The sequence below is a fragment of the Schistocerca serialis genome, chromosome 2, assembly GCF_023864345.2.
Source record: "Schistocerca serialis cubense isolate TAMUIC-IGC-003099 chromosome 2, iqSchSeri2.2, whole genome shotgun sequence".
Lineage (NCBI taxonomy): Eukaryota > Metazoa > Arthropoda > Insecta > Orthoptera > Acrididae > Schistocerca > Schistocerca serialis.
Window position 1 is genome coordinate 926,562,282 of NC_064639.1, and position 26,804 is coordinate 926,589,085.

A 26,804-nucleotide genomic window follows, 5' to 3' on the forward strand; every position below is an offset into this window, starting at 1 on the left:
TTACTATTTTCTAGTATGGCGCTTAGCAATGGTCAATATTACGTTAAGGCCACGTCTACTCAGGACAAGTAAAGTTGAAGAATATACATTATTGAATACCGTACACAAATTTTAAGTCATGAACAACTATGTTGTCAACTTACATAAGTATTATAGCAAGATGAACTTCAGACAATCGTTCTTTTCTCTTAAAGTCCAATACCAGAAGAAGACGACAGAAGGATAGTGCTCAGACACAGAATCTTGAATGTCCATGGAATATATTGCAACACAATGCATTTGATTATTCTTTGGTACACCGCGCCAGCAATTCATACATTAACTGCTACTACATGGCACTTACAAATTTCGAATTCATGACCACCCCAGGAAATACAGTACAACACAAGATAAATAATATATGCTAAGATAATTTCGTTATCTGAAGTTCCAAACAGATATAGGGAAGGAAAACCCTGCTCAGATAATATACAGACAATAAATAGAATATTGGATAAAAGGAGGGAATACCGCTTTCTGACATACAGGGGTTGGGCAAAAATGTGGTAAAGCTACAATAAATGCATGTTTGAACCTAAAAGCAGATGATGGAAAGTCTAAAGGTTGTGCTGTTGTAACTGACTACGAACGGCTCCTGCGCAATATGTTGCATGCGTCAGTTGTGAATTCGGAAGGGAATTGTTCGCGCTCGTATTGTCGGTGCTTCCGTGGCCAAGGGAGACGAAGTGTTCGATGTTTCAAGAGGCACTGCATCGAAGGTTGATAGCGCATACAGGGAAAACGGAAAAACGTTGCCTGCCAAGTCACAATGCGGACGAAAATGTGTTTTGAGGGATCATGGCAGAAGGTCATTGAAAATGACGATAACGAAAATAACGGGACCACAGCTGTCAAAGGCACTGCAGAACCGAAGATCACACTCGCGAATCCTGTCAGCATCTAAACAAAACAAGCAGGGCATTGCAAGGCGAGCTGAAATTCCAGAACCACTCCATTGATAAAAATTACCGTAACAGGTAAAAGTGATACCGAAGCCATAAAGCCTGGGCTTTGGAACAGTAATCACACACTCCTTGCATCTTTTTTAAAACAGTTGCAGACTCTCAACAAAGGCATTTTGTGGGGACACCCGAAGCACCGCGGTCATAAGCTGTTGGATATCTAGTTCATTACATGAGATGAGATCACTTGTACCAATACGATCCGGGGACCAAGCGACAGTCAACCGTTTTCTCTCCTCTGGCCCTCCTTCCCAAAAAAGTCGGTTGACAAGATGAAGACGCTGTTATCACCTTTTCCGACATCAAAGGCTTCAACAACCTTAAATTTCAAACAGATGGAGGCACGGAAATCGATGAACACCATGTCACTATAGTTTGGTCTCTGGACAGTAGTGCTAGCATCATCTCCTGTGCTGGTATCAAGGGATTACGATGTGCTTGGTGGACATAACGAGAATCCTCCCTTTCGGTTGTCAGGCGTGATCGATCAGAACATTGATGAAGAGCATGTCTGTTCTCATCCAAACCAACGTCGGGCCAGTCACATTCGAATGCATCATAAATCCGGATACTGAACGATTCGACCAGCTGGAGAAATAGAGACCCACACTGAGGCCCCTTTCAAGCTCTGTCAGGTACTGATAACGCTAGCTTAACGAGTACGTACCTACGTGTCCTCTCAATATCTAACGCTCTTTACCCTACACATACGTCACCGTGCCTGATAATGTCACTGAACACGAAAAGCACACTTTGGTGGCTGTTCCACCTGTCACAGAGAACTGCAGCTGTATAATCGTACACATACCCATTAGTGATGTGAACATGTGCGAAGTTACATTGATATCTGGCCATATCTTCTGACTACTTAATCTTTTTTTGTCAGACAGTTTATATTGTACTAAAAATATCTGTACAGCAGTGCAGACGTCCGCGGTATGCGCTGTGTGTCTTGTTTAAAACGAAACCTGTTGAATTCACTCACGGCGCTTACGAATGACAACAGTAATCCCCACCTTACGCTTCTCCCATTAAGCTTTAATTTAATACTGCTCGATTTTGACTCGAGTTTATTTTTTCTCTTTCTTTTTCTGGGACTGTTAGTAAGGTGTTGACAGTGGTATATAGCAGTGTGGATAGGTTTGCTGATGAATTGGCCGACCGCAGCTCGTGTATGGCTTCTCTGAATGCTGAGCTGTTGCCGCATTGATGACAACCACATCACGGTACTTCTGCGTTTGAGGCTTGTCTCAGTGTTTTTTGTTACACGTTTTGGTAATTGCATATTTCAGGCTTTTTCACTGTTGTGAACGTATTTTCACGAAACGAAGTTGATTTGGTTAAGAAATCGAATAAGTCACTATTGATTTGAATAGTCCGCGGGAATTCAGCCGGTTGGATTCGTCTAACAGGCGCGATATTTCCCAAGGATACATTGGGAAAAATCGGAGGAATACTCCGGAAACACTGCGTCAAGTGCGTGTTCCGCCCACCAGCCAAGACGAAAACTTTACTAGTATCGGTCAAAGATGACCGAGGACTCTGGAAACCGTGAGCCTACAGCACCCCATGCCAGTGTGGTAAAATGGATGCAGGGCAGACTGCCCAGAGAGTACAGGAGAGATGCATAGACCGTGAACGCCACACAGACAATGTTTAGTCGACAAAGTCCAGGGTGGCGGAGAACTGTATCTCCCACGTACATGCCATGAATTATGACGACACGAAGCTGTTGCATCAATCCGACACTTTCTGGGATTGTATTCTCCTAGAAGCTATGGAGGTACGACTGCATAACGGATTAATAAACAGAACAGTGCTTTTTAGTTAAGCAAGGCCTTCCAACGAGATCCGCGTGCGGAGCCGGCCGCGGCGATCCTGAACGCCCTGGATCGACGCCCTACGCCGCGCTTCTCCCACAGCACCAGGTCCACGTCCGGAGGCACCGGCTGGAGGAGGCGGGAGTGGGGGGTGGGGCAGGGGGAGGATATAAAGCAGCATCCAGGAGGGAAACAATAAGACTAGTAGACAAGAGCGAATGCAAAATAAAGAGTGTAATACAGTGATTTAGGCTTTCTCCCCTGCTGTTCAATCTATATGTCGAAAAATCAATTACGGAAATAAAAGAAAGATTTAAGAGTTGAATTAAAATTCAAGGTTAAAGTATATCAATGTTAAGTTTTACTGAAGACATTACAAGCAGTGAAAGCGAAGAAGAATGAATAGTCTGATGAATGTAGAATATGGTTTCACAATAAATTGTAGACAAATGTAATGAGAAGTAGCAGAAATGAGAACGAGGAACGTAATATCAAAACAGGAGATCACAAAGTAGAAGTTGTGGAATTGTGCAACCTGAGGAACTCAGTAACCTATTTCGGACGGAGCAAGGAGGACATAAGAAACAAACTCCAGCACTGGCAAAAAGTGCATTCCTGGCGAAGAGAGGTCCGCTAGGCACAACCGTAGGTATTAATCTGGGGAAGAAATTTCTGAGGATGTACGTCTGGAGTGCAGAATTGTATGGTAGTGAGACGTGGACTGTGGGAAAACTGGAACAGAAGAGATTCGAAGCCTTTGAGATGTGGTACTACAGAAGAATGTTGAAAAGTAGGTAGACTGATAAGGCAAGGAATGAAGAGGTTCTTCGCACAACTGGCGAGGAAAGAAACATGGAAAATATTGGCAAGGAGAAGGGACATCAGGGAATAACTTACTTGGTACTAGAGAGAAAGCTGTAGAGGGTGAAAACTGTCGAGGAAGACAGAGACTGGAATACATACAGCAAACAATCGACGTCGTAGGTTGCAGTTGCTACTCTGAGATGAAAAGCTAGGCACAGAACAACTCGTGGCGGGCAGCATCAGACCAGTCAGAAGACTGATGACTCAAAAGTAAAAAAGACATGCAGTACACATATAAACATTTATCAACGGTATCCTGCAGCCTTTATAAAGATAAAAATAACATGTTCTAAGAAGGGCACGTATGAAATGATAAAACTCCGATGGTTTCGCGTATCTTCAGCCCTAAAGATTTGCAACATATAGTTTCACTGAATATTTGAACACCCTGTTATGATTAAAGAACGTTTAATAAGAATTTCGTGTCAGAACTGAGTACACAATTTCATTATCTGTTTTATTACTTGCTTGGAATTATTTGGTACGCTTGTGAACGAAGTAGACCTTTCTCTGGGGATTGTGGTTTTTTTCCAGTTCATTTTTTGTAACTTATTGATCTGAAGGCTAGTGATGTCTGGCAAAACGGTTACCAGAGGATGTTCTCAAAATCCGACCTACATCTTGTGGTAACGGACCTGTCATATTCCTTAGTTTTTTGAGGTGTTTTTACCATGGGCTATGGAACTGGTCACCTAGGCATGTGGCAGTGCCTTTGGCGAGTTTCACAGCTATGTGGCTGCGACAGAGTATCAAGTAAAGTTTACGGGCTGCGTCTTACGGCAGCACGTGTCGTCTTTCATCATCACAGCACTGCGAGAGGAGCGCAGACGCACGCTTCTGACGCAGGTAATCAAACGCTCCTAGCAACATGCAAGGCTCTGTCGCTCACCATTATGGCAGTAAGTTTAGGTCACGGGTACACACTGCGTCGACAGGCGTAGTATTCAACGAGCGACGAACTACAGAAAAGTATGGTTTTTAGGCAAGACTTCTTACAAAGTCATAAGAGGTGAGGCAGGTGAATTGCCCTCAGACGTCAGGAAGAATATAATAATTCGATTTCCAGGCAAGACATTACTGACAAGTGTGAATACTAAGAAGCTATCAGTTTAACAAGTGATGGTTGCAAAATATTGACACGAATTATTTACAGAAGAACGGAGAAAGTTTTATGGAACGACCGTAAGGAATGCCACTTTGGCCTTGTAAAAATACAGGAACACGTACGGAAACACTGACCCTAAGACTTACCTTAGAAGATAGGATGAAGAAAGACAAATTTACGATCATCGCAGTTTTAGATTTAGAGGAAGTTCTGACACATTGAGTAGACTACACTCCGTCAAATTTTGAAGGTCGGAGGGATAAATACCGAAAGGTTATTTGCAATTTGTACAGAAACCGGACTACAGTAAGAGTCGACACGAAAGGGAACACATAGTTGAGGAGGGAATGGGACAGGGTAGTAACCTGTCACCGCTGTCACTCAGTCTATGCATTTAGCTAACCGTAAAAGAAACAAAGAAGAAATTTGGGAAAAAAATTAAACTTCAGTGACAAGGAATAAAAATTTTGCGGTTTGCAGGTGATACAAAGTTCTGTTAGACACGGTTAGGCACTTGGAAGAACAGCACAGAACGGATAATGTCTTGAAAAGAATTAGATGACGAACGTCAATAAACGTAAAACGAGGGCAAATGAATGTGGTCGAAATAAATTAGGTGATTCTGAGGAAATTAGAATGTGACGAACTAAAAGCTGTAAATGACTCTTGCAATTTTCACGGTAAAATAACTTTTGATGGCCGAAGTAGATAGGATATGAAACGGAGACTTGACACATCAAGAAAATCATTTTCCAAAAATATCAGTTTGTGTGTTAGAAAGCCTTTTCTGGAGATGTTTGAGTGAAGTGTAGCTTTGTATGGAAGTGAAACGTGTACGATTAGTAGTTCAGAAAAGAAGAGAATAGAAGCATTTGAAATGTGGTGCTGAAGACAGGTAGATCCCGTAACTAACAAGAAGCAGGGAAGCAGGGAAGAAAAGTAATTTATGGTACAACTTGACTAAAAGAACTGATCGGTTGGTACGAAACGTTCTGAGGCGTCTAGAAATTGCCAGTTTGGTATCGAAGAGAAGTGTGGGACACACAACTTACAGAGGGAGACAGACATAAATGTAGTAAACACGTTGCAATAGATGTAAGTTGCAATAGTTACCGAGAAAGGAAGAGGCTTGCACAGGGTGGATTTTCCTGTAGAGATCGGACTGAAGACCATAACAATAATAATAATAATAATAATAATAATAATAACAAGGGTAGCGGTATTCTCAGCTGTAACTGACCTAGAACCAGGTGCGGGTATTGAGCAAAATGGTTGTTTACCTCAAGCGTTTTTTTCCCCTTTCTCCACTACGTTTAGCACTTCTATGATGACTTTGTACCTATGACCTTCCTTAGTTACATATTAGCAAAAGTGGAGTCCGACTTGTGTTCCTTGTTGAAGGAATACTTCCTACCTATAATGACACTTGGATTCACACGCTTTTGATTTGTTGGTGAGACTTGACTGCTGAGCACTATACATCTTGGTACTCTGCGGTTAGCAACTCGACTACCGTATTCTCTATAAGCAACAGCAGCCTTTCGATTACAAAATTCGTGCAGAAATATACTATCGGCATACTCAGTGTTTGTTAATACTTGCGTCATGCTTAAACGATAAAGCAGAATTGGCCAAGAAATCATGATTGCTATCACAGTTAGAAAATTCAGTTACCGGAACTCTAGCACAGCTCCATAAGTTGAACTTCAGAACGGCACAGGCAATCGATAAACAAACCTGTAGTAACAGAATACCAAATGCCAAATGAAAACTTGTCAGTCACTAATTGTATCTCTGTAGCAAAAATTGGACACATGTTAGGTTGAATTTGTTATCCCTGTCAGTCTGTTCAACCACCTACTAAAATAGTAACTACTGGCTGACAAAACCGAGCGTTGGCCGGCTATTCATTTTGCCAGTTTTCTATTGGAAACGAAAAACGGAATAAAATAAACTGTCTGTAGTGCACTATCAAAAACATTTCATTTCCATGTGTTCGTGAAAATACCTTTGCAATTATGCAACAGTCGTGCAAAGAAATGTGCGTGATGTAGAAATGTATAAGCACAGTACACAGATTAAGAAACATAGTATAGAAAAACTGTCCGTCCGAGCAGACCTCGGTAGGCTCAACGGTACGGACCCATCGCCGTGTCATTCTGAGCCGATAGGCGTCACTGGATGCGGATACGGAGGGGCATGTGGGTAATACATCGATCCGCCAACCGCTGTCAATTTTCGTGGCCGGAGCTGCGACTTCTTGATCAAGTGGCTCCAGTATTTTCCTCGCAAGAGCTGAGGGTACCCCACTTGCCAACAGTGCTCGCAGACCCGAACGGTTACTAATCCAATTATTAATTTTAATAATGAACAGCCTCAGTTGCACCGTTCACCTAGAAATTTACCTAGCTTTCAGTCGGGATAATCCAACCTTCTTCAGAATTACAGTAGCTACCGTTTGTCCCTAATGGACATCGTCAAGCTAAAACTACAAGTCCATAAATTATCGTCAGAATGTAAAACTTACCTTGCACTGCCTCGGCCCCACTTCGCGACCGCGATGCGGCAGTCACGAGTGCTGTACTGGAACTCATGAGTTCTGCGTGCTGTCGCGAAGTGGGGCCAAGTCAGTGCAAGCTGTTTTACATTCTGACGATAATTTATGGATTTGTAGTTTTAGCTTGACGATGTCCACTATGGACAAACGATAGATACTGTTATACTGAAATAGGTTGGGTTATCCCGACTGAAACCTAGGTGAATTTCTAGGTAAACGATGTAACTGAGGCTGTTCATTATTAAAATCTAAATTAATATTTATACAGTTGCTGACAGGGCCGCGAAATGTTGAAGATATTTACTAATCCAAGTGCTAGTTAAGCCCAACAGCGCTAAACTTCGGTGATCTCATGGGAACAATGATACTACCGCGACAAGGCCGTTGGGAAGAAGCACAATATGCAAAATACAATTCTGTCATGTTCATTTAACTCAGAACTTGATTTTAAACAATATTTCCAGTTGCATGTCCAGCGGCAGTTTTTTGCGAATCTGTGTTTACGATATCGTATCTCTTGAGCTGTGTGTGGTATAATGATATATTTCTGTAGGTACATTCTGCTACATATGTGGATCCTGTCTATGAAATATGTTGCGAATAGTTACTAAAAACGAAGTAATAAATTTAAACCTCACGCCAGGTGCGGCAGTTCTTCACGCACCACAGTGCTTCTGACGTCATATCTCTTGATCTATGCGTAATAAGTGGTATAATTTTTGGGAACATTCAGCGACATAGGTGGCTAACGTCTGCAAAATGTCTTTCGAATTGATTTAGTTGGAAAGAAGTAATAAATTTAGACGCCACGTACAATGCGGCAGTTTTTCATGGATCTCAGTGTTCATGACGTAATATTTCCTCATATATGTTTCGTTCCACGTTACAATTCTGTAGGTATATTTCGCACCACGTATGGATACTGTCTGGGAAATTTACTGCGAATAGAGTTGGTAGCATATTTAAAAGTCATGAGCGATGCAGCAGTTTTTAACACATCTCACTTTTTATTACATCATATCACACGACCTATGATAAGTAGGTGGTTTTTAAAACAAGTATAGATTCTTGCAGTGACACGCTGTGTTTACGAGCTGCGGGACTTTACCTGTACAAAATAAGGGTGTCTCAAATTTCACGGTGCGCGAATGGTGAGAAATGTGAAAAGCTTCTGTCGACCGTTTTGTGCTCAAATAAGTCACCCCTGCCGTTGAAGGCCTGTACGGCCTTTTATTTCATTCAGAATGACATAATTTCATCGGTAGGCACGTGAACGAATCTAATTCTTTAAATAAATTTGCTCTTATAAAAACATAAACATAGTAATCACCTTTTCTGTAGCACTGATAGTACAGACAGTGCCATATGTTCAATCTCCAACACAGGAAACATCGGCAGGTATTAATCGGTGTTGGCCTCAGTTTCTGACGGCGCTTTGATACAACTCTATCATTCAGTTTCAAATTACGTGGAATGTCAGCAGAAGTTTCTACATCAATAACAGATATTTCATTTCATATGCGATATGAAATGAATCCATCTTTGTTAATAAATAAGCTTCTCATTTCTGTGTTTTGTTGCAGCTGCTGGGATCGCTGATGGTGATCCTCGGTGCTGGTCCTCTAGTTCTAGATGCTCTGCCAGAGGATGAAGCGTTTTCTATCTACAAATACCAAGGTACGTACTCAAAACCTATGCGCAATTATACGTGATACCGCCTTCCATCCTACTGTCAATGTAATCGTCGTACTCCGTAATAAATCTGACAAAACTCTGGGTAACATTAGGTTCAGAATGATTGAAAAGAAATTTTTCAAAGATTAGTTTTCTTCAGCCACATCTGACGTGTGCATTCGAACAACCCTTCTCAGTATTATAGAACTATTCTACAAACAGAAATTTTGCACTTTTCGGTAAAAGAAAGATGTCGGACCATTATTTATGCACTTGTTCTAATGACGATGCCGGGGGTAACAACGTACTTTGGGTTTACCTTCACTGAGGCTCCATAAAATATAACAAATATTTTGGATCTCAGTTGGTTTGGGGACTGAGAATATGAACACGTGAGTGCAGTGAGGTCAAATATGCAAGGAGGTTGAGTGGAGGGAAATGCTTCTGGATGTCAGTAACATTTTGCACAAACTCTTGTTGATAGTACCGACGCTAATTCTATGCACCCAAAGTTGAATACGTACAGAAGACCGTCACATATGAAGTTTCAACACAATGAGGCACCAGCAGTTTCGAGATCTCCTCAGACGTCATATCGAAGCAGGTTTCGAATAAATAAGTGGAGGATTTGATTCCCGTACATTTTTGTTGCGGATTTGGAGTGACCACACGAGAAATATTCTTTACGATACAACCGTACATGCAAGGAACACCTGGCTGGATAGACCTTGTGGCAGAAATGATTTAGTGTAAACCAGATGTTTTCGTGGGAGTGTATCAGTACTTAACATGTAATTACAGTCAGTGTAATAAACGTGTTAGTTGTCATATAGAGAATTTTGTGAAGTTATATGCGTAACAAATATCAGTCTTGGCACGAAAGATAACTTGAGAATATTTTGTTTCTCAGGTAAGTAGTGACTTTGTGCGTAGCAGTTGGTGTCACTGCGTATTTCATTCAGCCACTGTAATGCACATATCTAGCGACACGCCAGTGTGCTCCGTGCCGTCGTTGGATAAGCAGCTGCAGCAGCAAGTCGTATACTCCTAGCTCACTCATTTGTTACGTAGTTTAATTATGAATTTCTTTGCGTATTTTTGGTACTTGCATTGTCTAATTCATAAATTTCTGGCGTATTATAGTATTTGAGAGTTGTAGCATCGGGTTTTAGTACCTGAATAGTGTAAATTCGCGTAGTCGTTTGTCTTCTGTTTTTGTTTTGAACGGCCAGTGTCGGTTGGTCACAGTCAGTGTGCTCCGTGCCGTCGTTGGATAAGCAGCTGCAGCAGCAAGTCGTATACTCCTAGCTCACTCATTTGTTACGTAGTTTAATTATTAATTTCTTTGCGTGTTTTTGGTACTTGCATTAACTTATTCATAAATTTCTGGCGTATTATAGTATTTGAGAGTTGTAGCATCGCGTTTTAGTACCTGAATAGTGTAAATTCGCGTAGTCGTTTGTCTTCTGTTTTTGTTTTGAACGGCCAGTGTCGGTTGGTCACAGTCAGTGTGCTCCGTGCCGTCGTTGGATAACCAGCTGCAGCAGCAAGTCGTATACTCCTAGCTCACTCATTTGTTACATAGTTTAATTCTTATTTTCTTTGCGTGTTTTTGGTACTTGCATTGTCTAATTCATAAATTTCTGGCGTATTATAGTATTTGAGAGTTGTGGCATCTCGTTTTAGTACCTGAATAGTGTAAAATCGCGTAGTCTCCTTCCGCCGCCGAGCAGTGTGTCAGCAGTGCGCAAGTAGCAGCATTACTGCATTTACTAGACAATCTTGTATTTTAATAACTGTTAAAATTTTGTGTTGATTTGTTTGCGCTCTCTGTAGATTAGTTCAGACGTTCTTTGCACAACAGTTTTTAGCATGGATAGGGATTGCAACTGCTGTGTTCGGATGCAGGCTGAGTTGGCATCCCTTCGCTCCCAGCTTCAGGCAGTGTTGGCTTCGGTCACACAGCTTGAGGCTGTGGTCAATGGGCATCACTGTGGGGTTCCGGATGGGGGTTTGTCGGGGACGGCCAGCTCGTCCTACGCATCCCCCGATCGGACTACGACTTTGGTTGCCCGGGATACTGCCCGCATTGAGGCTGATCCCTCACCTGTGGTAGAGTGGGAGGTCGTCACAAGGTGTGGCAGGGGGCGAAAGACATTCCGGAGGGCTGAACGGAAGGCCTCTCCAGTTTGTCTGACGAACCAGTTTCAGGCTCTGTCTCAGGCTGATACTGATCTTCAGCCTGACATGGCTGCTTGTCCTGTTCCAGAGGCTGCCCCTCAGTCTGCAAGATCCGGGCGGTCGCAGAGGTTGGGCTTACTGGTAGTTGGGAGCTCCAACGTCAGGCGCGTAATGGGGCCGCTTAGGGATATGGCAGCAAGAGAGGGGAAAAAAACCAATGTGCACTCCGTGTGCATACCGAGGGGAGTCATTCCAGATGTGGAAAGGGTCCTTCCGGATGCCATGAAGGGTACAGGGTGCACCCATCTGCAGGTGGTCGCTCATGTCGGCACCAATGATGTGTGTCGCTATGGATCCGAGGAAATCCTCTCTGGCTTCCGGCGGCTATCTGATTTGGTGAAGACTGCCAGTCTCGCTAGCGGGATGAAAGCAGAGCTCACCATCTGCAGCATCATCGACAGGACTGATTGCGGACCTTTGGTACAGAGCCGAGTGGAGGGTCTGAATCAGAGGCTGAGACGGTTCTGAGACAGTGTGGGCTGCAGATTCCTCGACTTGCGCCATAGGGTGGTGGGGTTTCGGGCTCCGCTGGATAGGTCAGGAGTCCACTACACGCAACAAGCGGCTACACGGGTAGCAGGGGTTGTGTGGCGTGGGCTGGGCGGTTTTTTAGGTTAGATGGCCTTGGGCAAGTACAGAAAGGGCAACAGCCTCAACGGATGCAGGGCAAAGTCAGGACATGCGGGGACCAAGCAGCAATCGGTATTGTAATTGTAAACTGTCGAAGCTGCGTTGGTTAAGTACCGGAACTTCAAGCGCTGATAGAAAGCACCGAAGCCGAAACCGTTATAGGTACAGAAAGCTGGTTGAAGCCAGAGATAAATTCTGCCGAAATTTTTACAAAGGTACAGACGGTGTTTAGAAAGGATAGATTGCATGCAACCGGTGGTGGAGTGTTCGTCGCTGTTGGTAGTAGTTCATCCTGTAGTGAGGTAGAAGTGGATAGTTCCTGTGAATTATTATGGGTGGAGGTTACACTAAACAACCGAGCTAGGTTAATAATTGGCTCCTTTTACCGACCTCCCGACTCAGCAGCATTAGTGGCAGAACAACTGAGAGAAAATTTGGAATACATTCCACATAAATTTTCTCAGCATGTTATAGTCTTAGGTGGAGATTTCAATTTACCAGATATAGACTGGGACACTCAGATGTTTAGGACGGGTGGTAGGGACAGAGCATCGAGTGACATTATACTGAGTGCACTATCCAAAAATTACCTCGAGCAATTAAACAGAGAACCGACTCGTGGAGATAACATCTTGGACCTACTGATAACAAACAGACCCGAACTTTTCGACTCTGTATGTACAGAACAGGGAATCAGTGATCATAAGGCCGTTGCAGCATCCCTGAATATGGAAGTTAGTAGGAATATAAAAAAAGGGAGGAAGGTTTATCTGTTTAGCAAGAGTAATAGAAAGCAGATTTCAGACTACCCAACAGATCAAAACGAAAATTTCTGTTCCGACACTGACAATGTTGAGTGTTCATGGAAAAAGTTCAAGGCAATCGTAAAATGCGTTTTAGACAGGTACGTGCTGAGTAAAACTGTGAGGGACGGGAAAAACCCACCGTGGTGCAACAACAAAGTTAGGAAACTATTGCGAAAGCAAAGAGAGCTTCACTCTAAGTTTAAACGCAGCCAAAACCTCTCAGACAAACAGAAGCTAAACGATGTCAAAGTTAGCGTAAGGAGGGCTATGCGTGAAGCGTTCAGTGAATTCGAAAGTAAAATTCTATGTACCGACTTGACAGAAAATCGTAGGAAGTTCTGGTCTTACGTTAAATCAGTAAGTGGCTCGAAACAGCATATCCAGACACTCCGGGATGATGATGGCATTGAAACAGAGGATGACACGCGTAATGCTGAAATACTAAACACCTTTTTCCAAAGCTGTTTCACAGAGGAAGACCGCACTGCAGTTCCTTCTCTAAATCCTTGCATAAACGATAAAATGGCTGACATCGAAATAAGTGTCCAAGGAATAGAAAAGCAACTGGAATCACTCAACAGAGGAAAGTCCACTGGACCTGACGGGATACCAATTCGATTCTATACAGAGTAAGCGAAAGAACTTGCCCCCCTTCTAACAGCCGTGTACCGCAAGTCTCTAGAGGAACGGAAGGTTCCAAATGATTGGAAAAGAGCACAGGTAGTCCCAGTCTTCAAGAAGGGTCGTCGAGCAGATGCGCAAAACTATAGACCTATATCTCTGGCGTCGATACGTTGAAGAATTTTAGAACATGTTTCTTGCTCGAGTATCATGTCGTTTTTGGAAACCCAGAATCTACTATGTAGGAATCAACATGGATTCCGGAAACAGCGATCGTGTGAGACCCAACTCGCTTTATTTGTTCATGAGACCCAGAAAATATTAGATACAGGCTCCCAGGTAGATGCTATTTTTCTTGACTTCCGGAAGGTGTTCGATACAGTTCCGCACTGTCGCTTGATAAACAAAGTAAGAGCCTACGGAATATCAGACCAGCTGTGTGGCTGGATTGAAGAGTTTTTAGCAAACAGAACACAGCATGTTGTTATCAATGGAGAGATGTCTACAGACGTTAAAGTAACCTCTGGCGTGCCACAGGGGAGTGTTATGGGACCACTGCTTTTCACAATATATATAAATGACCTAGTAGATAGTGTCGGAAGTCCCATGCGGCTTTCCGCGGATGATGCTGTAGTATACAGAGAAGTTGCAGCATTAGAAAATTGTAGCGAAATGCAGGAAGATCTGCAGCGGATAGGCACTTGGTGCAGGGAGTGGCAACTGACCCTTAACATAGACAAATGTAATGTATTGCGAATACATAGACAGAAGGATCCTTTATTGTATGATTATATGATAGCGAAACACACTGGTAGCAGTTACTTCTGTAAAATATATGGGAGTATGCGTACGGAAGGATTTGAAGTGGAATGATCATATAAAATTAATTGTTGGCAAGGCGGGTACCGGGTTGAGATTCATTGGGAGAGTCCTTAGAAAATGTAGTCCATCAACAAAGGAGGTGGCTTACAAAACACTCGTTCGACCTATACTTGAGTATTGCTCATCAGTGTGGGATCCGTACCAGATCGGGTTGACGGAGGAGATAGAGAAGATCCAAAGAAGAGCGGCGCGTTTCGTCACAGGGTTATTTGGTAACCGTGATAGGGTTACGGAGATGTTCAACAAACTCAAGTGGCAGACTCTGCAAGAGAGGCGCTCTGCATCGTGGTGTAGCTTGCTGTCCAGGTTTCGAGAGGGTGCGTTTCTGGATGAGGTATCGAATATATTGCTTCCTCCTACTTATACCTCCCGAGGAGATCACGAATGTAAAATTAGAGATATTAGAGAGCGCACGGAGGCTTTAAGACAGTCGTTCTTCCCGCGAACCATACGCGACTGGAACAGGAAAGGGAGGTAATGACAGTGGCACGTAAAGTGCCCTCCGCCACACACCGTTGGGTGGCTTGCGGAGTGTAAATGTAGATGTAGAACCTAGGTATTGTCGTCGCCGATACATTCCAGTGTATAGGAGTTAACATTGAGGTTACCGGTGGTTTTTTAAGAAACAAGTTATTCTAGGTCCTAATTGTTCAGATGATGTTTCTTTGGCTTCTGTGGGTAATATTTTTGCTGGTAGTAATGGATGATAGTAGCAATTGTAGCTGGCTCATTGCCTGATTTTGTAGTACAAGAATCTTTGAAGATCGAGATAGTGTAGGTTGCAAGAATTTTGGACTAAAGGCGTTTCTCAAGTACTGTATTTTCTTATGGGGTTGTTTCCGCAGACAAGCACTAACCGTTCATACAAGGAGAAAGATGAAGGTCAAGGCTGGAAAATATATTTATATTTGGCGTACAGCTGCAAGAGATTCTTGTAAATTAATATAAGGGATTAATGATTTATTACAGACGGTAAATGAAACCTTGGTCTTACCGAAACTGGAGCAGCGATTTTCTATTTCTTTTCATAACATTGAAACCTGCACTTTCTGAAATACGTCCCTACGTAAAACTGTATGTGGTCTAGTTACGTTCGCCCTTGTTCGTCCTATCTATTCTGCGTTGTCGCGGGTGGCTTCTTGAGTGTTACCAAGGCTGTGCAACAGTTTCCTTCTGAGCTGCCCTTCTCTATGAACGTATTCACCTACACTCCTGGAAATGGAAAAAAGAACACATTGACACCGGTGTGTCAGACCCACCATACTTGCTCCGGACACTGCGAGAGGGCTGTACAAGCAATGATCACACGCACGGCACAGCGGACACACCAGGAACCGCGGTGTTGGCCGTCGAATGGCGCTAGCTGCGCAGCATTTGTGCACCGCCGCCGTCAGTGTCAGCCAGTTTGCCGTGGCATACGGAGCTCCATCGCAGTCTTTAACACTGGTAGCATGCCGCGACAGCGTGGACGTGAACCGTATGTGCAGCTGACGGACTTTGAGCGAGGGCGTATAGTGGGCATGCGGGAGGACGGGTGGACGTACCGCCGAATTGCTCAACACGTGGGGCGTGAGGTCTCCACAGTACATCGATGTTGTCGCCAGTGGTCGGCGGAAGGTGCACGTGCCCGTCGACCTGGGACCGGACCGCAGCGACGCACGGATGCACGCCAAGACCATAGGATCCTACGCAGTGCCGTAGGGGACCGCACCGCCACTTCCCAGCAAATTAGGGTCACTGTTGCTCCTGGGGTATCGGCGAGGACCATTCGCAACCGTCTCCATGAAGCTGGGCTACGGTCCCGCACACCGTTAGGCCGTCTTCCGCTCACGCCCCAACATCGTGCAGCCCGCCTCCAGTGGTGTCGCGACAGGCGTGAATGGAGGGACGAATGGAGACGTGTCGTCTTCAGCGATGAGAGTCGCTTCTGCCTTGGTGCCAATGATGGTCGTATCCGTGTTTGGCGCCTTGCAGGTGAGCGCCACAATCAGGACTGCATACGACCGAGGCACACAGGGCCAACACCCGGCATCATGGTGTGGGGAGCGATCTCCTACACTGGCCGTACACCACTGGTGATCGTCGAGGGGACACTGAATAGTGCACGGTACATCCAAACCGTCATCGAACCCATCGTTCTACCATTCCTAGACCGGCAAGGGAACTTGCTGTTCCAACAGGACAATGCACGTCCGCATGTATCCCGTGCCACCCAACGTGCTCTAGAAGGTGTAAGTCAACTACCCTGGCCGTCAAGATCTCCGGATCTGTCCCCCATTGAGCATGTTTGGGACTGGATGAAGCGTCGTCTCACGCGGTCTGCACGTCCAGCACGAACGCTGGTCCAACTGAGGCGCCAGGTGGAAATGGCATGGCAAGCCGTTCCACAGGACTACATCCAGCATCTCTACGATCGTCTCCATGGGAGAATAGCAGCCTGCATTGCTGCGAAATGTGGATATACACTGTACTAGTGCCGACATTGTGCATGCTCTGTTGCCTGTGTCTATGTGCCTGTGGGTCTGTCAGTGTGATCATGTGATGTATCTGACCCCAGGAATGTGTCAATAAAGTTTCCCCTTCCTGGGACAATGAATTCACGGTGTTCTTATTTCAATTTCCAGGAGTGTATCTAGCGGTCCCCCCTCTGCAGGCACTGCATCACACAGCGATGGCTAATCCTCAAGACTTTCTGGGCAATTTCGTCATTTCATTCAGTATGAGAGTCTTACACCACGTTTCAACGAAAAACACTTTCGTAATTTCAATATGCCCGGCATCACGTTATTCCCAGTGTTTTGTTTTCCATGTAACCTTTAATTACCACTGCGAACAACGATTGCAAAAATACTAAGACGTATTCTATACAGACAAATGGAAAAACTGGTAGAAGTCGACCTCGGGGAAGATCAGTTTGGATTCCGTAGAAATGTAAGAACGCGCGAGGCAATATGAACCCTACGACTTATCTTAAAAGAGAGGTTAAGGAAAGACAAACCTACATTTATAGCATTTGTAGGCACAGAGAGCGCCTTTGACAATATTGACTGCAATGCTCTTTCAAATTTTAAAGGTAGCAGGGGGTAAAATACAAGGAGCGAAAGGCTGTTTATAATTGGTGCAGAAGGCATATGGCAGTTACAATAGTCGAGGAGCATGAAAGGGAAGCAGTAACTGGGAACGAAGTGAGACAGGATTGTAGCCTATTCCCGATGTTATTCAATCCGTACATTGAACAAGCAGTAAAGGAAACAAAAGAAAAATTTGGAGTAGGAATTAAAATCCAGGGAGAAGAAATAAAAACCTTGATGTTCGCCGATAACATTGTAATTCTGTCAGAGAGGGCAAAGGACTTGGAAGAGCAGTTGAACGGAAAGGACGTCGTCTTGAAAGGAGGATGTAATATGAACATCAGCAAAAGTCAAAACAAGGATAATGGAATGTAGTTCAATTGAATCAGTTGATGCTGAGGGAATTGGATTAGGAAATGAGACACTTGAAGTAGTAGATGAGTTTTGCTATTTGCGCAGCAAAATAACTGATGATGATCGAAGTAAACAGGATATAAAATATACACTGGCGATGTGGTCGTAGGTCCAGATTTAGGAGCAAATCCCCAACGTCATTTAACGTGTAAGTACATGAAATTACAACATAAAAGTAATAACAAGTAAAATATAATATTTAAGAAACCTACAAAGAGAAGCCATAAGGTTATGTAAACACAATCAGCACTACAACACAGGAATCAGCTTAACTTTTCAATGCACTCCTCGACAGAATAGGAGTAGTAAGCCATGAGGAAACTCTTCACTTTAGATTTGAAAGCGAGTGGATTGCTGCAAGGATTTTTGAATTGTTGTGGTAGCTTACTGAAAATGGATGCAGCAGTAAATTGTACACCTTTCTGCTCGACAGTCAAGTAAGTGCGATCCAGATGCAAATTAGATTTCTGCCTAGCATTAACTGAGTGAAAGCTGCTACGTTTTAGGAATGAGCTGATATTTTTAACAAGAAACGACATTAAAAAATTTATGAGGAGCCAGTCTCAGAATACCCCGACTATTGAACAGGGATAGACGAGAGGTTCGTGAAATTCCACCACTTGTTGTCCGAACCGCCCTTTTCTGAGCCAAAAATATGCTTTGAGAATGGGAAGAGTTACCCCAAAACGTAACACCATACGTCATAAGCGAATGAAAATAAGCGAAGTAGACTACTTTTCGTGTCAAACTAACACTTACGTAGATACCGCTCGAATAATAAAAATGGCAGAATTAAGTCTTTGAACGTGGGCTTTCCACGACAGATTACTACCTATCTGAACACTTAGAAATTTGAATTGTTCAGTTTCACGAATCATATGCCAGTTCTGTGAAATTAAAACGTCGGGTTTTGTTGAATTGTGTGCCAGAAACTGTAAAAACTGAGTCGTACTGTGATTTAGAGGTAGTTTGCTTTCTACAAGCCACGAACTTGTTAACTGTACTAATTGAAACAGTGGCCAATGTTGCACACAATTTCCTTTACCAGCTAACAAAATACATTAGAATCACCTGTAATACTAGAGGGTACACCATTTATACAGTATAAATAAGGAACAGGATTGGCCCCAGCAATGATCCCTGGGGTACCCCTTCCCCCCCCTCCCCCCTCCCCCCCCCCCATTTGAACGCGCCCCCCTCAGACTCCATATCATAGCCATTTTCTGCACTGTGGATAATGATCTTTTGCTGTCTGTTCAAATAAGATGTTAACCAGTTTTGAGGTAGTCCCTGTATTCCGTAATGGTCCAACTTTTGGAGCAGTATTTTGTGATAAACACAATCGAATGCCTTAATTAAATCAAAAAAATGTCTAGAGTTCGAAACCTTTTGTTTAATCCATCCAGTACCTCACAGAGGGAAGATAATATATAGCATTTTCAGTTGTTAAATTACTTCTAAGACCGAATAGTACATTTGATAGCAAATTAAATGAAATAAAATGATCAATTATTCTTACAAACACAGCCTTTTCAATAACTTCAGCAAACACTGATGGCACAGAAATAGGTCTAAGACTGTTTACATTACTCCTTTCTCCCTTTTATAATGCGGCTTCACTACTGAGTGCTTTAATCTTATGGAAGCTGACAATTCTTAAAGGAAAAATTACAAATGTGGCTAACTATGGTGTTAAATTGCAGCATAGTACTTTAATAGTCTGGTGGGGCGTCGTCATATCCATGAGAGTCCGTAGTCTTCAGTGATTTAATTATTGTCTGAATCTCACCCTTGTCACTACCACAGCAGAATATTTCAGACATCATTCTCGGAAAGGCATTTTCCACGAGAGCTATTTGATTCCCTGGTGAAACTTAGTTTTTATTTAATTCGCCAGCAATGTTCAGAAAGTGATTATTAAATAATGTAAATGTATCGGACTCAACGATAACAGAAATAATGTCACGTAAAAGAAGGTGTAATTAGATGAATGACGAACACTAAATTCACTTAACGAAAATTTATTCAGCACTTGCACATACAAGAGCGCTGAGCAAACTGCCTCCGGCAGGAACACATACGGTATATATACATTCACAGAACATTCCAGTAAAATGATTCTTCACCTTTTTGGATACTTATAGAACGTACTCCAACCGAATATAGAAATTAAAATGTTACATTTCAGGTGAGTTTCGAACTCACGACCCTCCATGCAACAGTCTAGTATCGTAGCCACTATACTACAGTACTTATGCTACTCGGTCTCTTCTGCGACAGTATTTTTACTACGAACTGACTTTTATATCGTCGAACTTGTGCTGCTCAGCAGACAATTCCTTTACGGCTGACTTCAGTTCAAACTGTCGTTTCCGACTGCGGAATGTGAGTAAATAAACGCACCAAAGAAAGGGATGATTTCATGGGCGCTCTTCCCGAAACCTCCTCAGTCTTCTTCGTGTCGATTCCGAGCTGCGGTGTGTGTGAAATGTTATCTACATCTACGTAGATACTCCGCAAGCCAGCGTACGGTGCGTGGTGGAGGGTACCCTCTACCACTACCAGTCATTTCCTTTCCTGTTCCAATCGCAAATCGAGGAAAAGACGACTGCCTCTTTGCCTCCGTGTGAGTCTTAATGTCTCTAATCTTATCTTTGTGGTCCTTACACGAAATGTATTTTGGCGGCAGTAGAATAGTTTGGCAGTCAGCTTCAAATGCCGGTTCTGTAAATATTCTCCGTACTGTTTCTCTAAAAGAACGTCACCTTTCCTCCAGAGATTCCCATTTGAGTTCCCTATGTATCTCCGTTAACACCTACATGTTCGAAACTACCAGTGAGAAATGTAGCAGCCTGCCTCTGAATTGCTTCAATGTCTTCCCTCAATCCGACCTGGTACGAGGGTCACACTTTTGCACCGTTATCGAGGAAGGTTGTAGGCACCTTCACATTTCAGCGTCGCAATTGGAGAAAATGATAGGGTTCCAGAAGTGACTGTTTACTTCTTTTGCACAGTGTATTTGGGATATCTAATTTTAGTTCAAAAACGAATCTTATTATTTCTCGAACAGCAGTGTTGGAGTATGTTGCATATCTAAATGTTGGGGTTCTTTAACAACTACGAATGCTTCTATTTACATAATATGCAGCAACGATATAATCTACTGTCATTATCGTCTGGGCAATACGTAATACCCAGAGCAAAGCTTATGTCAACAAACTTCAAGTTTTATATTACTGACCTAATTAACACCAGTTATTTAGTCCTCGGGGTATGCATCAGTAGACTAAAAATAAAACAGAAATTCAATTACTTTTGTATCAGAAGTTTCGACATTGTATGCTGATTATATACTGTTAGCCAGAGCGATCAGGAGTTTCTATGATTAAATAAATATTCCAGTGTGTTTCATTGATGAACATAGTATATTATTACTGTTTACAATTTGTGACAATTATTTTAACTTATGTAACCACATAATACAATATTCTGTTTTGTTTCAGCACGGGAGTCATCAGTTTACGACTGGGTCCCATGTATGAGCGGGAACATCAGTAAGAACGACTGTACGTATCGTCTGTAACAGTAACTTACAATGTAATTACAGGTTTCGGAAAACACATTGCTGGGCAAATGCCTGGTATGCCTACACTACCCGAAAAAGTGTAATACATTATATCCTTGCGCTGGGAAATCTTTAGAACTGCCATAGTGGCATCCAGCTTCAATATGATGAACAGAAACATTTCATGTGAAATGAATTCAGGCGAAATAATCTCCCAGACTTCTCAATAAAACTATATCACAATAGTTCTCGGCCTGGGAGAGTGTAAATCTTCTAATGAACTGATGCGTTAGACTCTATTTGAAGGGAACCCTCAGAAAACTAACATTTTCAGTGAAATAACATATTGATATGGATTTGATTAAATCAGATTAGATGTACTTTTCGTTCTAATTGATCCATAGTGAGGAGATCCTCTGGGATGTGGAACATGTCAGATAAGAAGAGTGTGCAATAAATATTTACAACATAAGAACACATACGCCAATGTACCTTCCAAAGTTCCCAAGTGAAATTGCCTTTGTGGATCTGGATTCAGTAAAAAGAAATGAAAAAGAAATAAAATCTTAAGCATACTTACGTTCAAAAGGATATATAAATTACCACCAAATATTAAGACTTCAGTACACTTATGTGCATATGATATTCATAGGCTATTGCAGAAAATATAAAATAAACATTTTGCAGCACTTATATACGATTATCTCATTGCCACAAAAGATTTTTACATAAGACTTTTATCCATTGTGGATGTGGAACACTGCGACTGTGGTGTGAAAAGGCTTTCAGAAATTACTGCAACCAGTCGCCTTTTATGTAGATGTATTTTATTTAACCATGACCGGTTTCGAGCTGCCTAGCTCGTGAAATTGTGAAAAACAAGACACAATGGTTTCAAAAATACGTCCTAAAAGAGATATATATATACCTGCAGAAAGATTTATCTCCACAGATACTCAACCACCCACACAATGGGTACAAAAAAGCACTAAATGTATATACCATCTGATGATGAGTTGCTAGGCAGCTCTAAACCGGTCATGGTTAAATAAAATACATCTACATAAAAGGCGACTGGTTGCAGTAATTTCTGAAAACCTTAAAACATTTTTACATAAGTCAGATTGTACTCATTATTCACATAATGTGATATTATTAATGAAATAGACACATCCAGTGGTTCTCTAAGAAATTCATAAATGGTGTAAGAGGAGTAGATCACCTATAAATCCTTTACAATATTATCAAACGAAACTTCGTTATTAGTTAAACTTTTTATGGGTGCTGGCGTGTTATTGAAAATATTTACTGATGAATAGTGGACACCTTTCTGAACCAAACTAAGTGACTTTAAATCTTCGTCAAAGTTATTATTTCTAATATTGATTTCACGAACTGAGCTGTTGATTTGGTAGAAAGATAAAATTTTAATGACCAACTTCATTAAGAACTAAATATATCAAATCAATAGTTTGTATTTCCAGTTCCTTAAACAGCTCTCTGCAGGAATTTATTCAGTCCACACCTCAAATAATTCTTATTGCACGTTTTTGTACTCTGAAAACTTTAGCTTGGCTTGCTGAATTATCGCAGAAAATAATCCCATATGGTATAATGGAATGAAAGCAAGCATATTACCGAAGCTTTTATTATTTCTGTATCACCTATGTCTGACAACGTTCACATAGCAAACAGAAATTTGCTTAGGCACTTCCGTAGTTTTGTGCTATGCTTCTCCCAGTTAAGTTTCTTATCACGCTATAGTCTCAAGAGTGTAACAGTGTCGAGTTCTTCTATCTGCTTGTCATATTTTGGGTATATATTTGCAGGAGACTTTCACAAGTTCTGAACTGCATATAGTTTGGTTTTGAAGGTTTAGTGACAGAGAATCGGCTAGGAACCATTTATTAATGTCTATGAAAATTTCATTAGCTGGGATTTCTAAGACTACACTTGATTTATTGTTTATTGCAATGTTTGTATCGTTTGCAAACAAAATAAATTTGCCATCTGGTAGTGTTGTTGACGAAAGGTCATTGATATTCACAAGAAAACCTGAGGGCCAAAAGACGGACACTTGGGTATAAGACATGTTATTGATTGCCAGTTGCATGATACCTCATAGCTGTACACGTCTCTTTCCTATTGACACCCATGTCTTGTATTAGAGATATAGGTTTGAACCATTTTGCAGCATTTCTGTTAATCAGTAATTCTCTGATCTACACAAAAGGATACTGTGAGTTACACAGTGAAATACCTTTGATAGCGCTCAAAATATACCAGAAGCTTGTAATTTACTGTCTAATGAATCAAGTACATATTCACTGTATGTGTAGATAGCCTTCTCAATATTGTAAACTTTAGAAATCCGAAATGTGACTTTGGTAATATTTCAGTTGTGGTGAGATAAAAATTTTGAGAATGTCGGCAAAAGTGAAATTGGACGCAAGTTTGATGGTATTTCTTTATCTTCTTTCTTATACTGCAGCAAATTTCAACAGTTCAGGAAATTTTGCATTGATAAAATACTGGTTAAACAAATAATTTAAAATTTCACTAAAGACAGAGGAACACTGTTTAATCATCACAGGCACAAGAATTTCTTTCGATTTTAAGGATTTTATGGTGGACTTTATTTCTACTGGTGTTGTGAGGGCCATGCTCATATTATTGTAGTTATATGTGGTGACTGGTCTGAGAAATTCCATGTTAGCAGCAACTGGGCCCGACAACCCCATCTTTTCAGTAACAGTTAATATTTAACATGATAATAAACATAGTTTTACAATTCTGTTTTGTTATGGAAACGCGCACAGAAACCCTAAAATACCTATTGACATTAAGGCCACATTGAAAGAAGAAATGTATGTTAATCTCTTCATAACTGTATGGATTTAATTTCTAATGTGTCATTCAAACAGGGTTTGTTTCGTCAGTGCTAATTCGGAGAACTAATAGAAAGCACTCCACTCCACTTCAATAATGTGATATTTTTTGAAGTGCGACTTTTATGTAACTTTCGGTATCTTAAGAACATTATGTAACTATCGCCTTATTTCACATATTGTATAAGTGTACTTTTTAATGCCAAGCAAAATAGTGTAGCAGATATTTATTAGAGAAATACAGTTAATTTAATCGTACACTAAACACTTTAACATGTTCTTAAAGATAGTATTCTTACTATCGTAAATACAGGCTACGAATGCATTCAGACAGTATATTGTCACAGAAACAGTGGCTTGGACGCCTTTTGTGTTGGCAGCCCTGTAGTACAGGCGACTTTCTTTAAGAGCCATCTGACTTTGCCATCACTGGACAAACTAATCACTAAAGTAACGAGGATAATTGTTTGGTTGTAAATATATAAAAAATTATTGAAATTAAACGTAAGATACTGAGTGCTGTGATCGAAGGGGCAGACTGCCGGACTCCAACCTTGGAGGTTCCAGGTTCAGTCCGTCGCTGGAATGAAGCATTTTCGTCGTTCCATTCTCTCCAGGATGGCCACAGGTCCTCTCAGCCCGCTATCAAATGAGTACTGGGGATCCTTACCGGGGGTTAAAGGCGGTCAGGGCACCACCCTCTCCCTCATAGTGCCTTAGCGAACGGAAGCCTACACTCCACCTGCAGTCAGGCCAAAAGTGTGGTGGTTTACGGGTTTAGCCCACAAAGAACTTTTCGAATTTTCATAGGCCTACAGGAAAACACTTCATTTTAATACATGTTAGTATAAAGAACTAGATTGTGGCTCTCGTTCAACATACAAAAAAATGTCAAAACGGCACAATGAACACAGAAAACCTTAATAAAATTACTTTAAAGTAATGCAGATAATTAATTACGGTCGCCAGTCGAAAAATAAGCATAAGGTATAATTGGTTAATGACTGAACTGACAATGAAATCACGTAATTGTACGTGTAAAAGAAGTCAGTAGCGGGACAAAATTGCACACACTCGAGTTTAATTGTAAAGCCACGTACAACGTGAGCAGTATTAAACTCACTGGTAATGCACTGAAATTACTTGCAACGATAAAAACCTGTAATTGTTACTATTAACACATCACGTGAGATGTACTGAATTACGTTACTCACCGTAATGCTGTCTGTTGTCAGGTTCAGTGAAACAAATGGTCATGACAAATGTCTGTTCCATAATAAATATGTCTCAGGAAAGTTCGTAATGACTTTGCTAACTAACAGCTCGCACTTCGGTGATGATAGTCTTACAAAAATCAACACCACATAAAATATTTGCCAAGTACATAACACAAAATGATAAAAACCACTTTAGTTGAAATAGTGTCAGCAGTTCGCTGTAAAATACCTTGTGCTTTCTGACTGGATGCTGTAGATTCGCTACACTGTAGAAAGAACTTTAATTACTACTGCACCTTACTTTATGATTTACCTGATGTAATTTAATTGCAATTGTAATTGTGTTTTTCTCGGTATTTGTGGTGAATGGTTGTCTCTGCTGATGGTTAATGAATGGTTAGAATCAGCATCAGTCACAAGGTTGATGGATCAATTAAACAAACACTATGGTGTTCAGAACGATGCATTTACTACTCTGGCAAGGCATGTACGTAACTAAAAGAATAGCTGGCTTGATCTTGCTTTGTGACGAGTTGCTGGTGGTGCGACGTAATGCATTTTGTAGCGACCATTATTGGCAACAGGTTATTCTTTAACAACATGCAACTTTTAATAGTTTTGGGCCACACTGTAATCTTCTTCAATTAACTATTGTTCTTAAATGTGCCATGCTTACGACACCATTCCAGTGACAATCTCAATGATGCATCAGAACACCTCCACTTTACATCCGCATCTCACCACACAAGAAAGGCAACACTCTCCCTCTCCCACTCCAACACTCTCTCACTCTCCCACTCCAACACTCTCTCACTCTCCCACTCCAACACTCTCTCACTCACCCACTCCAACACTCTCTCACTCTCCCACTCCAACACTCTCTCACTCTCCCACTCCAACATTCTCTCACTCTCCCACTCCAACACTCTCTCATTCTCCCACTCCAACACTCTCTCACTCTCCCACTCCAACACTCTCTCTCTCTCTCTCTCTCTCTCTCTCTCTCTCTCTCTCTCTCTCTCTCTCTCTCTCTCTCTCACTCTCTCACTCTCACTCTCTCTCTCTCTCTCATTCTCTCACTCTCTCTCTCTCTCTCTCTCAATCTCTCTCTCTCTCTCTCTCTCTCTCTCTCTCTCTCTCTCTCTCTCTCTCAATCTCTCTCTCTCTCTCTCTCTCTCTCTCTCTCTCAACTCTCAAAGTCTCATTTTAAAATGACGTAATTCATTTTCTGAAAATTTGTGAGGCGCTGTATTATAGTGTTACATGGCCTTCAGTCCAAGAACTGATTTGATGCAACTCACTATGCAAAGCTATCCTTCGCAAGCCTTACTGTAACCTCCACCCATTTCACCCAGCTTACTGTATCCAAGCCGTGGTCTCCCTCTACAGCTTTTACCTACCACACTTCCTTCCATTCACTACACTGACGATTCCTTGATGCCTCAGGC

At 41.9% G+C, this 26,804-nt stretch overlaps 1 protein-coding gene across 1 annotated transcript in view; it reads left to right on the top strand.

The window, feature by feature from the left end:
• LOC126456522 (uncharacterized) overlaps positions 1-26,804 on the top strand; it is a 145,467-nt gene that overhangs the window by 70,752 nt on the left and 47,911 nt on the right. Inside the window, exons 3-4 of the mRNA XM_050092271.1 lie at positions 8,931-9,024; positions 21,190-21,252. Of these exons, the coding sequence (XP_049948228.1) occupies positions 8,931-9,024; positions 21,190-21,252 (157 nt within the window). The remainder of the gene's footprint in view (positions 1-8,930; positions 9,025-21,189; positions 21,253-26,804) is intronic.